A 13,501-nucleotide genomic window follows, 5' to 3' on the forward strand; every position below is an offset into this window, starting at 1 on the left:
AATAAGCGGTAGGAAATGGATGGATGGATGGATGGAGGTAATTACAGTACTCCCACCTTACATTCCTCAGGGACATTTGTATTAGATGCAATATTAAAAAGCAAAAATAGAGAACTCTGTAGGATCCCCTTTTTTTGTAATATAGTTGTTAAAGTCATACTGGTTTGATATCTTGTTTTGTGCAGTGCCTTATTTATATTGTATTTTTAATTTATTTTATGCAACTTGTTGACACGTTTTATTTTGTTTTTATGTATGTAAAAAATATTGTATTTCATGTATACATTTTTTGTATTTATCTATTCATATTTTTTTAATCTTGTTAACTATTATGATTGTTATTTTGCTTTCTTTAAGTAAAAAAAAAAAAGGTCAAAGACAAAGCTATTCGGTTGTGAGTATATACACTTCACTGCCAATGTGGGGGGGGGGGGGCTGCTCATATGGAAGGTACTTTTCCTTGTTAATGTCTCAAGAAGGGGAGAAATACAAGAACACACACGTACACACACACACACACACACACACACACACACGCACGCACACACAGGCACCTCCAGTGCTGGTATTTCCTTTCGCTTAGTATGCCAAGTGTCACGTGTGCTCGCCCCGCCCCTCGACGAGACTCCTAGTATGGGAAAGCTCACCCACTTGAGTTCATAGAAGTCTTTACCACAACCAGACGACGACCTCCTTTTTAGACCACGTTTTAGAGCCTACAATACTTGCTTAGCCCGGAGTAAATTGGACATGGAGAACGTAAGTAACGTCTTTTTAGCCCATTACATTGTCTCGTATAAATGTTCGAAATAAACAACATGACCTAGTTCCTCATGTTACGTTGTGGTCAAAATATTCTTAGCGAGCTCATATAAGTATTAACTCGTTCCACGAGGCAAGCGGGATAACATTCAGACTTTGTCTATTTGTAAAAGAAGGCGCCAGCGCCCCCAAAATGGAATACGCGGTAGAAATGGATGGATGGATGAATACTTGAGTGTTGGTTGTCGAAGGAGGTCAGTCGGGTTTGACTGGCAGCTCTTGACTCGCCGACACGAGTTCCACGCTCACGTGAAGGCGGATAGTAAGTGGGCGGGGTCTTGCCAGTCCAGGACGGCGTGATTTTACAAACTCCCGCCACAGCCTTGAATGCTCCTCCCGGCACCGCCTACTCAATGCATGACGTCATCTCTTCTCGAATGAACTGTGTAACAATAGTTATTTATTTATTTATTTTTTATGGAACAACACACATACATCTATATTGCACACAAGTCAAGGCACTTTCAACATCAGCGAAACATGTCAAGGAAAGAAAACAAAAGCAAATACAGATAGAATGTCTGTTTTGTATTGTAAATGTGTTCATGTTCGAAATAAACTAAGAAAGAAAGAAAATAATATTAAATAATAATAAATAATAATAAAAAAGGCTTTTATAATTGTAAAGGACAATGTTTTATCAACTGATTGCAATAATTTAATTTGTTTTAACTATGAAACGAACCAAAAATACGACTTATTTTATCTTTGTGAAATAATTTGGACACAGTGTGTTGTCAAGCTTATGAGATGCGATGCAAGTGTAAGCCACTGTGACACTATTGTTCCTTATTTTTATTTTTATAAATGTCTAATGATAAAGTCAATGAAGAATTTTTAATCACTGCTATGCTGAAATTATAACTAATATTTATAATGTTGTTGATAATATTCGTTTTTGTTTCAATACTTTTGGTTTGTTCTGTGATCTTGTTTGTGTCTCCTCTCAATTGCTCTGTTTATTGCAGTTCTGAGTGTTGCTGGGTCAGGTTTGGTTTTGGAATTGGATTGCATTGTTATGGTATTGCTGTGTAGTGGTTTGTTGGATTGATAAAAAAAAAAAGTAATATATATATATATATATATATATATATATATATATATATAATTTTTAAAAATGAGAATCGATTCTGAATCACACAACGTATTTAATTGGATTCGTTTTCGAATCGATTTTTTTCCCACACCCCTAATATATATATATATATATATATGGCTTCACGGTGGCAGAGGGGTTAGTGCGTCTGCCTCACAATACGAAGTTCCTGCAGTCCTGGGTTCAAATCCAGGCTCGGGATCTTCCTGTGTGGAGTTTGCATGTTCTCCCCGTGAATGCGTGGGTTCCCTCCGGGTACTCCGGCTTCCTCCCACTTCCAAAGACATGCACATGGGGATAGGTTGATTGGCAACACTAAATTGGCCCTAGTGTGTGAATGTGAGTGTGAATATTGTCTGTATATCTGTGTTGGCCCTGCGATGAGGTGGCGACTTGTCCAGGGTGTACCCCGCCTTCCGCCCGATTGTAGCTGAGATAGGCGCCAGCGCCCCCCGCGACCCCGAAAGGGAATAAGCGGTAGAAAATGGATGGATGGATATATATATATATCAAAAATATATAACAGGTTAGTGCATGTGCCTCACAATACGAAGGTCCTGAGTAGTCCTGGGTTGAAACCCGGGCTTGGGCTATTTCTGTGTGGAGTTTGCATGTTCTCCCCATGACTCCGTGGGTTCCTTCCGGGTACTCCGGCTTCCTCCCACTTCCAAAGACAGGCACCTGGGGATAGGTTGATTGGCAACACTAAATGGTCCCTAGTGTGTGAATGTTGTCTGTTTATCTGTGTTGGCCCTGTGGCGATTTGTCCAGGGCGTACCCCGCCTTCCGCCCGAATGCAGCTGAGATAGGCTCCAGTACCCCCCTGAACGGGACAAGCGGTAAAAAAAATTGATGGATGGATGGACGGATATCAATTTAAGGGCTTTTGTACTCCCCAAAATTTGATTGATAATTGTAAACCATTAGGCCAATTCGAAAATGTAGGCCTTACTTTCATAAATCTACATTTGTGTAGAATTTTTTTTGCCTGGAGCACAATAATGTTGACAAATATTTCTATGTTACAGTCCTTTATAAAAATAACAAATTTGATCTTTGTGTGACAATAGGGTTCACTGTTAAGATATGCGTTCCCTCGGAACTATTTTTTGTGTTGCAACAAGGACAGTGATCAACCGAAAAAGGAATAGAGCTTGTGATGTACTGTTGTGGACGTGTTTGCGGAGGTTGAACAAAAAAATTACATTCCATCTATTTATCTATTTCTACTGCTTGTCCATTTTTAGGGTTGCAAGGAGTGCTGAAGCCTAGTTTAGTCGAAATATTACATTATGTAGTCCGTGTGTAATAGACAGACAGAATTTAACAAAATGTAAAAGAATAAAAAAGTTTTATAATAACTACCGAAGTGCGTGTGTGTTTGCGGAAAATCCAACAACCACGTTTAAGTGTGGAAATGACGTTAATATGAGATAAATATGAATAAAGTGATTAATTCACACTTATCTGACTTGGTCGTCAGTCATACAGGCGTGGGTGAGGCAGTTACAGCAGTGAAGTGAATTATATTTGTATAGCGCTTTTCTCTAGTGACTCAAAGCGCTTTTACATAGTGAAACCCAATATCCAAGTTACATTTAAACCAGTGTGGGTAAAGTGTCTTGCCCAAGGACACAACAGCAGTGACTAGGATGGCGGAAGCGGGGATCAAACCTGGAACCCTCAATTTTCTGGCACGGCCACTCTACCAACTAAGCTATACCGCCCCACAGTTGCATGCAAATGTCAAAAGTCGTTTTAATTTTATTGACATTCCTTCTGCATAATTGGGCCGTCATGACAACAAATATCACAAAGTGCTACAAACCTGTGCATATGTTGATTTATATGTATTAAAGCAACGTTTATCAACATTTTTTGAGCCGGGTCACATTTTTTTCATTCAAAAACTCCAGAAAACGTAAAGCCATAGGCTATGGGAATCCTACCCAACCCTTCCTGGATGAATGTAATGACTCATAGTTTCCTTTACTTCAGGTAATCATTTTCTATATGATGTGACCAGTCAAATAGTTGCGCTTCTCTATTCTATTTATGATTGGAACGTCACGCCTGGTCTTCCCAGTGCACCAGTGCACACATTCATGTCAATAGGAACTTTGTAGTTGGTGTGTCAGAGTCCCCCTAGTGGCGATTCTTTCCTCCTGCAGTTTTTACAGAGGACATGTTCTTACATGTCTGAGGAGACAGTGTCTAGGCATATCCCTGGCCACTGTCACGTGACAGTGAGTCATGGCTGCTCAGTACAAATATACAGTCCCGGCAGCAGCAACAACAGTCAGATGCTGTGGTCCAGTCTGGTCTGGTCTGGTCGCTGAGGAAGACTAAAACAATGGTAAGACACTTTTATACTAACGGGCACTGATAGACTAATTATCTTGTATTCACTTGTAATTATTTGGACATATCATCTAGTGTTTGTCAAGTTCCTGATATTTCACACTTTTGTTCAACAATATTTGGTCACTGTCACTAAAAGGCTAAATATATATGTATCTTATTAAATTTAAACACTTTATGTACAAGGAAAAAACTGTAATGTCGGTTTTTATCAAAACATATTCAGAATAAATTCAAATTTAGATAAGTAAAATGTTCACATCTTGGTTACAGTATGTTCAAATAATGTTGGAATTTGTTGTGCAATATTCAAATTAGGGTGTGGCATTGGACAAATTGTTAATGGATTATGAGTAACATTTGTGATTGATCATTTGAATTGACGTATAGATGGCAGAAAATGCACAGGAGTATATTAATTTAAATTTTATAACTTATCAAAACATTTTTGACAACTTCGATGACTGTCTCGACAGCGCCCCCGCTGGTTGCAGCCACGTACTGTACTCCGCTTAGCCTTACTTGCTCAACCAACTGTTGTTAAAGTTAAATACAATTAAATTACCACTGAGTCACACACACTAGGTGTGGTGACATTATTCTCTGCATTTGTTCCACCCCCAGGGAGGTGAGAGGAGCAGTGAGCAGCAGCAGTGGCTACGCTCGGGAATAATTTTTGGTGATTTAACCCCCAATTCCAACCCTTGATCCTGAGTGCCAAGAAGGGAGATAATGGGTCCCATTTTCATAGTCTTTGGTATGACTCGGGCGAGGTTTGAACTCACGACCTACCGATCCCAGGTCGGACACTCTTACCACAAGGCCACTGGATTTGGTGCACATGGTATACAGATTTATCTGTAAAAAAACTAAAAATTTATGACAGACTACCTAAAAAAACGAAATGTAATTTTACAAGTTTACCATGCCAACTTTATTTATAAAGCCCTTTAAAAACAACCACGGTTAAAAAATAATGAAGCACTTAGTAATTATATTTAAAAATGTGATAATATCCATCCATCCATTTTTTACCGCTTGTCCCTTTTGGGGTCGTGGGGGGTGCTGGAGCCTATCTCAGCTGCATTCGGGCAGAAGGCGGAGTACTCTCTGGACAAGTCGCTACCTCATCGCAGAATAATATAGTATATTAGTATATATTATCTACTGTATATATATATATATATATATAATATGTAAATATTACATATGTTATATTGCTACTATGGTACATTTTTGGTCTACTTTATACCTTTTTGTTTTCGCCCTCTTTTTGTGCCCTTAGGTGCATTATCCTTTCCATCCTTTGTAACTGAACTACTGTGTGGAACAATTTCCCTTGAGGATCAATAAAGCTTATTGAAGTCTAATAACCACGCGCATGCTTTTGTTTCCTTTAGTGTCGAATGATGGTGAGTCAAACGCTCATCCCAAGATGTCAGGGGAGTGGCACCGCACGACGGAACCTGTTCGGCCCGGTCAACCACAAGCAGTTGCGCGTGTTCTTCCGGACTGAAATGAGGAAAGACCTGGAGGAGGCGTCGCGTCGCTGGAGCTACGACTTCATTGCTGACAAGCCTCTGAATAGCGGCCATTTCCACTGGGAGAGTGTCCCAGGCACCACGGTGCCACGGCTTTTCAGGGCCGGCGTGATCGCTCAGACGAAAGGTCAAAGGGTGGCAGTCAGTCCCAAGAAAAGAAGAGTGGCGACGTCACCAAAGTGCGGGAAGGAGAACACCCCTGAATACGCGTTGGAAAGATGTCCTGTGGTCGTGGAGAAAACACCAGAGAAGAAGGAGAAAGTCGGGCTCAGGAGGAAACAAACTAACATTACAGGTCTTTATTTCACTTTAATCCTGTCCTCTATTTAAAACTATTCTATTACAAAAATAACATACTGCTTTTAATTTGCCATCTAAATGTTTTCCTGGCGCTATCCCAACAGATTTCTATCAAGCAAAACGAAGAGTGGTTGGAACGCAGAGTAAATCTGTGGAGTGAATCCCATCAGTCCCTGAAGGAGTGCCAATATTCCATCACTCAGAAGAGACCTCAACACCTTGTCTGCACCGGTTCTTCAGACAAACTTTATTGATCCACAAGGGAAATTATTTAAAATTAGGGGGCTTTTTTTTGAAGGGGAGGATGATTGAACGGGTTGTTTGGGTATCCCAAGTTGGTAAGAAGTTGAAATTTGATCTGGGGAGATTACTGTTAATCTCCTCAATGGTGGATTTATACTCATTTGGATCAAGCGGGTGTCCAAGTGTCGACTGAATTATTCCATCTGTGCATTCCGAAACTCAGTGGTGGACAATACGTAAGATGAACAATAGTAATACTTGAAACACATCAGAGTTCATAACAGTCTTCCTCTGGGAATGTCATCCATTGAGGATGGAAGCTCCTCTTGACTAACAGGAGTCCACTTTTTGTTGTTATTTTTTACTTCTGTCTTTTTGTACTATGAGGGGAATGAGTCATTTTAATGTTACATCTCCATAAGCACTTCCAAAGTATATTTACCTTTTACACCTCGGGATATTTCTGTGTGGAAGGTTGCATGTTCTCCCCGTGACTGCGTGGGTTCTCTCCGGGTACTCCGGTTTCTTCCCACCTCCAAAGACATGCACCTGGGGATAGGTTGATTGGCAACACTATATTGACACTAGACATGCACCTGGGGATAGGTTGATTGGCAACACTTAATCGACACTAGACATGCACCTGGGGATAGGTTGATTGGCAACACTTAATTGACACTAGACATGCACCTGGGGATAGATTAATTGGCAACACTAAAGTGGCCCTAGACATGCACCTGGGGATCGGTTGATTGGTAAAACTAAATGGGCCCTAGTGTGTGAATGTGAGTGTGAATGTTGTCTGTCTATCTGTGTTAGCCCTGTGATGAGGGGGGACTTGTCCAGGGTGTATGACACCTTCTGCCCGAATATAGCTGAGATAGGCTCCAGGACCCCCGCGAACCGTAACGAGACAAGCAGTAGAGGATGGATGGATATCCATACGTATCACCAATTCACAGGAATAACACTTAGAAGAGTTCTGATGTGCTAAATTGAGATTAGACACGGGTGCCATCATGTCGTCTTCTGTCTTGTGCACTGTATGGATAACACAGTGTAACACATGTACAAAATGTATATATATATATATTTATGATATAGATATTAGTTTCATAGTATATAGTTTATCACTGCATTGTAAAGTAGCATTGATGAATAGTAAACCCATTGCAGTATTGCACATGCACACATCCAGCATTACAGTTTTCACATGCAGTAATTTAATGGTGTCCCACCTGTAACAATCATGCAGTGCATCAGACTCCACTGTGATCTGCCTCAAATGTTTGTCTCATCATGGATCCTACGTATGCGACTGAAACGCTAATCATGACAAACTGATGTGCACAGCTGTTTTATGTGTAATGCTACAAAATGAAAATGTATATTTATTGTCCCATGCCTTGTTGATTTTACTTTGTTGTGAAAATAAAGAAAGTGTCAGAATTTGATGTGTTCTTGTGTCATTTCCTTTCACAGTTTTAAATTGCGTTTCCACAGTGTCTGCACCAAAAGGAGCGCCAAGACCAATGCCCCCCATTAAAATATATATATTTATAAGCCAAGTTCCCACATCTGCAGTCCACTACTGTGGGTTGACTTTTTTTCTTGCCCTGATGTGGGATCTGAGCCGGGGATGTTGTGGCTTGTGCAGCCCTTTGAGACATTTGTGATTAAGGGCTACATCAATAAACTTTGATTAATTGATCATCCAACATGTTCATATTTCAGACATCTTCTGACTAGGTTGGAATTGGTTGTGCATTAATAAAAATAAGGGAGTGGCATTGGACAAATCATTGATTGTGAGTTATGTTATGTCATGAATTTATATAGCTAGAGTCTTCTGAGTTGAACAACAACCATTGTAACTGTTAATTACTGTTCTAATTGTGTGAATATGTGGCAGATGTAAGTTTTTATTTCTTTCTGCTCCTTTTCATTCGTGTTTTTTAAATACATTTTTATGATTTATTTGAATGTTATGTTAATTGTTTTTACACCTTAACTCAATGTAATAAAAGAACAGAAAAAACAAAAAACTATGAATATGGGGCAGTATTACGGTTTACTTCTTTCTGCATCTTTTCATTCATTATTTTTTTTAAATGTTATTGTTTTTGTTTGAGCTTAAATGTAAAACAAAATTATGCATACCAATTGTGATCGACCGTTTTTTCATTAGAATTGAAATTTAATTTGCATGCGTATACCGTATTTTTCGGAGCATAAGTCCCACCTGCCAAAAATTCATAATAAAGAAGGAAAAAAACATATATAAGTCGCACTGGACTATGAATCGCATCCATTCATTTTCTACCGCTTACTCCCTTTGAGGTCGCGGGGGGCGCTGGTGCCCATCTCAGCTACAATCGGGCGGAAGGCGGGGTACACCCTGGACAAGTCGCCACCTCATTACAGATGTTTGCTAGCAGTTGATCTGATTTCTGTCAATCTTTTTTTGGGGTGATCACACACACGTCTGTCCCTGCTCGGTCATGGCAACCGCTGTCAATATTCAGATAAAGGTGCTCACCATGTACATGACGTATTTCTGGTTAATTTTCACAGTTTATCAAGTAGAAAAAGTCTGGGTACAGCATTTAAAGATGCACTTAAAAAAATACAATACAAAAAAACGAAATGTAATTTTTAATGAAAATGTTATATACATACAAAACCCGTTTCCATATGAGTTGGGAAATTGTGTTGGATGTAAATATAAACGGAATACAATGATTTGCAAATCATTTTCAACCCATATTCAGTTGAATATGCTACAAAGACAACATATTTGATGATCAAACTGATAAACCTTTTATTTTGGAAATAATCATTAACTTTAGAATCTGATGCCAGCAACATGTGACAAATACGTTGGGAAAGGTGAAAATAAATACTGATAAAGTTGAGGAATGCTCATCAAACACTTATTTGGAACATCCCACAGGTGTGGAGGCTAATTGGGAACAGTTTGGTGCCATGATTGGGTATAAGAGCAGCTTACATGAAATGCTAAGTAATTCACAAACAAGGATGGGGTGAGGGTCATCAGTTTGTAAGCAAATCGTCAAACAGTTTTAGAACAACATTTCTCAACAAGCTATTGCAAGGAATTTAGGGATTTTACCATTTACGGTTCGTAAAATCATCAAAAATTTCAGAGAATCTGGAGAAATCACTGCACGTAAGCGATGATATTACAGACTTTTGATCACTCAGGCGGTACTGCATCAAAAATCGACATCAGTGTGTAAAGGATATCACCACATGGGCTCAGGAACACTTCATAAAACCACTGTCAGTAACTACAGTTGGTCACTACATCTGTAAGTGCAAGTTAAAACTATACTATGCAAAGCCAAACCCATTTATCAACAAAATCCTGAAACCGCCGGCTTGGTTGGGCCCGAGCTCATCTAAGATGGACTGATGCAAAGTGGAAAGGTGTTCTGTGGTCTGACGAGTCCATATTTCAAATTATATTTGGAAACAGAGGACGTGGTGTCCTCCAGAACAAAGAGGAAAATAACCATTCGGATTGTTATAGGCGCAAAGTTCAAAAGCCAGCATCTGTGATGGTATGGGGGTGTATTAGTGCCCAAGGCATGGGTAACTTACACATCTGTGAAGGCACCATTAATGCTGAAAGGTCCATACAGGTTTTGTAACAACATATGTTGTCATCCAAGCAACGTTATCATGGACACCCCTGCTTATTTCAGCAAAACAAGTGTTACAACAGCGTGGCTTCGTAAAAAAAAGTTTTATGTAGAGACTGAAGCTCTACATAAAACAAGAATGGGAAAGAATTCCACTTTCAAAGCTTCAACAATTAGTTTCCTCAGTTCCGAAACGTTTATTGAGAGTTGTTAAATGAAAAGGTGATGTAACACAGTGGGGAACATGCCTTTTCCAAACTACTTTGGCACGTGTTGCAGCCATGAAATTCTAAGTTAATTATTATTTGCAAAAAAAATAATAAAGTTTATGAGTTTGAACATCAAACATCTTGTCTTTGTAGTGCATTCAACTGAATATGGGTTGGAAAGGATTTGCAAATCATTGTATTCCGTTTATATTTACATCTAACACAATTTCCCAACTCATTTGGAAACCGGGTTTGTATATATATATATATGTGTATTAAAACATTTTATTTGGTATTCAGAGTTAGTTTTTTCTAAATGTGTAACTGACAAAAAAAACATAACACAAATGGTTCTCAATCAATCAGTTAATCAAAGTTTACTTATATCGCCCTTAATCACAAATGTCTCACAAGTCTGCAGATCCCATTTCAGGGCAAGAAAAACCTCAATCCAATGGAAACAACGACCATTGCAATTGATGCGAGTGGACACAGTTAATAATGTGAGAGTCCAGTCTATAGTTATCAGGACGATATCAGTGCAATATCTAATCATATATTCTATTATTACCTTTTGGGTTGTTTTAATACGCAGAAGGGCCAATAAAAAAAGAACTGTGGGCAAAAATGGCCCCCAGGGTGAACTTTGGTTACCCCTGATGCCATAAAAAAAAACATGGGGTTTTAAAATTTGGATTGTTGTCAGAGGACGGGTGGGGGGATTCAGCCAAAAGGGGAAGAATCCAGATCTACCCTGTACAACAGACCTGGTCAATTATTTTAACTTGGAGGGGCTAAATTTAGAGGAAAAAAAATATGTCTGGGGGCCGGTATATCTATTTTTAGGAAGACTAATACAAAACCTCACAATGTCTGATTGAATGCTAAAAACGCTATGACAGATTGCCTTAAAAATTGGAATGGAATTTGAAATGTTTTTACTGAAAGAGACACCCATAATGTACATGAAATAAAGAATGTGGGATTCATAATATTAACTATGAACGATCAAACACTGAATATTGACAACATATGAACGTCATAACCCTTCTCAATCCACATATTTTACAATCAAGCGGAATGCAAAAAAAATGCAACAAATACAGCGAAATATGAAGGCAAAGGGTAAAAAAACCCCACCTACAATTGGATATATCTGATACATCTCTAAGCTTTAGATCTTTGTTGTCAAGCTCATTTTAGATCAGGGGCCACGTGGAGAAAAATATACTCCCAAGTGGGCCGGACGGGCAAAATCACGGCACAATAACTTGAAAATAAAGACAACTTCAGATGGTTTTCTTTGTTTAAAAATCGAACAAGCAGATTCTGAAAATGTACAAATCATAATCACAGCCATCAGACTGTATAATGCACATGTTCCTTCTTGACTGCACTTAAATGTAGAATATATGTATAATATATTCATATTATTCACATGTGAATAATGCTGTAGATTATTTATTGTCTATTGTGAGCAAACTGTGGTACTGAATTTCCCCCAGGGATCAAACAAATTCTTTCTATTCTATTCTATAATGTTGAGGGTTTTTTTTACAGTTTCATGTTGCGGTTAATAGTATTGAAGTATCTTTATTTGTCGTTATTTATACTTTCTGAATAAATTATAAAACAATTATATCAAAATCAAATTACAGGATGTTATTTATGTAGTTTGCTAATTTTCCTTGGCTGGTGCGCTGTTTTATTTTTATTTTTTTTACCAATGTAGCATAATCTACAAAGATACAAATAATTGATATTGCGACATCTAGTGGACACATTCAGAACAGCAGTTTCTTTCATTAAAAATAATCGGTTAATTTTTATACTTTGCAAACACATCCCGCGGCTCGGATAAAAACTGTTCACGGGTATGTTTGACACTTCTGCTTTAGAACTTTGTTGTAAAAATCTCCTTCCGCGTCCGTCCCTGATACCCGCATTTCAGGCTGAGCGCTATGGAAACACTCTGTGGAAACGCTCCCACACTTCTTGGTGCCTCGTCTGAGCTGCTGTGATTTAGATTAACATAGTAACTAATTAGATTACCATAGTAACTAATTAGATCACCATAGTAAGTAATTAGATCACCATAGTAACTAATTAGAATACCATAGTAACTAGTTTATCATGCAAAAGCGCAGATTCCAACCATTGAAATACTTTGTATAGTTCAACACTTACGCTCATTTGAAAACATCACTGCACATCATAATGGCAGCTACACTTTTCATCTTAAAAGATCTAAAAACAACTATTTGGGAATGTCCGGCGTGCCAGATTGAAAAGCTTAATGAGCCGCATGTGGCCCCCGGGCCTTCATTTGCCCAGTGTCCGACAACGACGCTCCAATTTCATTTACCATTTTTAATACAACTCAAACACGTCCTACCTTACATCCACTGCAATTCACATTGTAATAATATTTTGAGATAAAAAAAAAACTCCAAATGTTCCATATTTACTCAAATAGCAGTCTCCACTCTGACGCCATGCCAGAGTTATTCACATTTAACACCACATGTTCCGTATTCCCTCAAAGAGCGGACACCACTGTAATTGATGCCATGCTCAAATAAATTAAAGATATCACAAAATGATCCATATTTTCTCAAACAGCGGCCTCCACTGTAATAAATGTCATGACCTAATAAATCACCACATGACACAAAAGTATCCACATTTCCTCAAAAAGTGGCCTCCACTGCACTTAATTCCACCCCTTAATAAAAAAAAATCAAATAATCCATATTTTCTCAAATACTGGCCTCCACAGTAATTGATGCCACTCCCCAAACACCAAATGTTCCGTATTTTTTCAAAAACAGCCTCCACTGTAATTAACGCCATGCTCCAAACATCAAATGTTGCATATTTTTTCCAATAGCGACCTCCACTGTAATTGACACCACGTTCCAAAGACCAAATGATCCGTATCTCCTTGAATAGTGCCCTGCATTTTAAAGGACGCCACTCCCCAAACACCAATTGTTCCACAGTCACTCAAAGGGCGTGATTGATGCCATGCTCAAATAAACTAAAGATATCAGATAGTGAAGTGTGAATTATATTTATATAGTATTATTTAAATAATGAAACCCAATATCTAAGTTACATTTTCAAACCAGTTCGGGTGGCACTGGGAGCAGGTAGGTAAAGTGTCTTGCCCAAGGACACAACCGCAGTGACCAGGTTGGCAGAAGCAGGGATGGAACCTGGAATCTTCAATTTGCTGACACGGCTACTCTACCAACCGAGCTA

The 13,501-nt window shown here is 38.7% G+C and overlaps 1 protein-coding gene across 2 annotated transcripts; it reads left to right on the forward strand.

The window, feature by feature from the left end:
• Positions 1-598: 598 nt before the first annotated feature.
• cdkn1a (cyclin dependent kinase inhibitor 1A) lies at positions 599-7,812 on the forward strand. 2 transcript variants are annotated; one of them, XM_061874200.1, is made up of 3 exons: positions 599-759; positions 5,680-6,115; positions 6,225-7,812. In XM_061874200.1, the coding sequence occupies exons 1-3, from the start codon at positions 751-753 to the stop codon at positions 6,278-6,280; spliced, it is 501 nt and encodes a 166-aa protein (XP_061730184.1). In that variant the 5' UTR covers positions 599-750; the 3' UTR covers positions 6,281-7,812. The 2 variants fall into 2 exon arrangements, with proteins under 2 accessions (XP_061730184.1, XP_061730185.1); XM_061874201.1 differs by lacking the exon at positions 599-759 and adding an exon at positions 4,129-4,274.
• The last annotated feature ends 5,689 nt before the right edge of the window (positions 7,813-13,501 follow it).

Source organism: Nerophis ophidion, linkage group LG16, assembly GCF_033978795.1.
Source record: "Nerophis ophidion isolate RoL-2023_Sa linkage group LG16, RoL_Noph_v1.0, whole genome shotgun sequence".
Taxonomy (NCBI): Eukaryota; Metazoa; Chordata; class Actinopteri; order Syngnathiformes; family Syngnathidae; genus Nerophis; species Nerophis ophidion.

Bases quoted from the DNA above. Each gene is read 5' to 3' on its own strand.
- cdkn1a (XM_061874200.1), top strand. The intron at 6,116-6,224 runs GTCTTTATTTCA...CTATCCCAACAG, and splicing joins GAAACAAACTAACATTACAG to ATTTCTATCAAGCAAAACGA.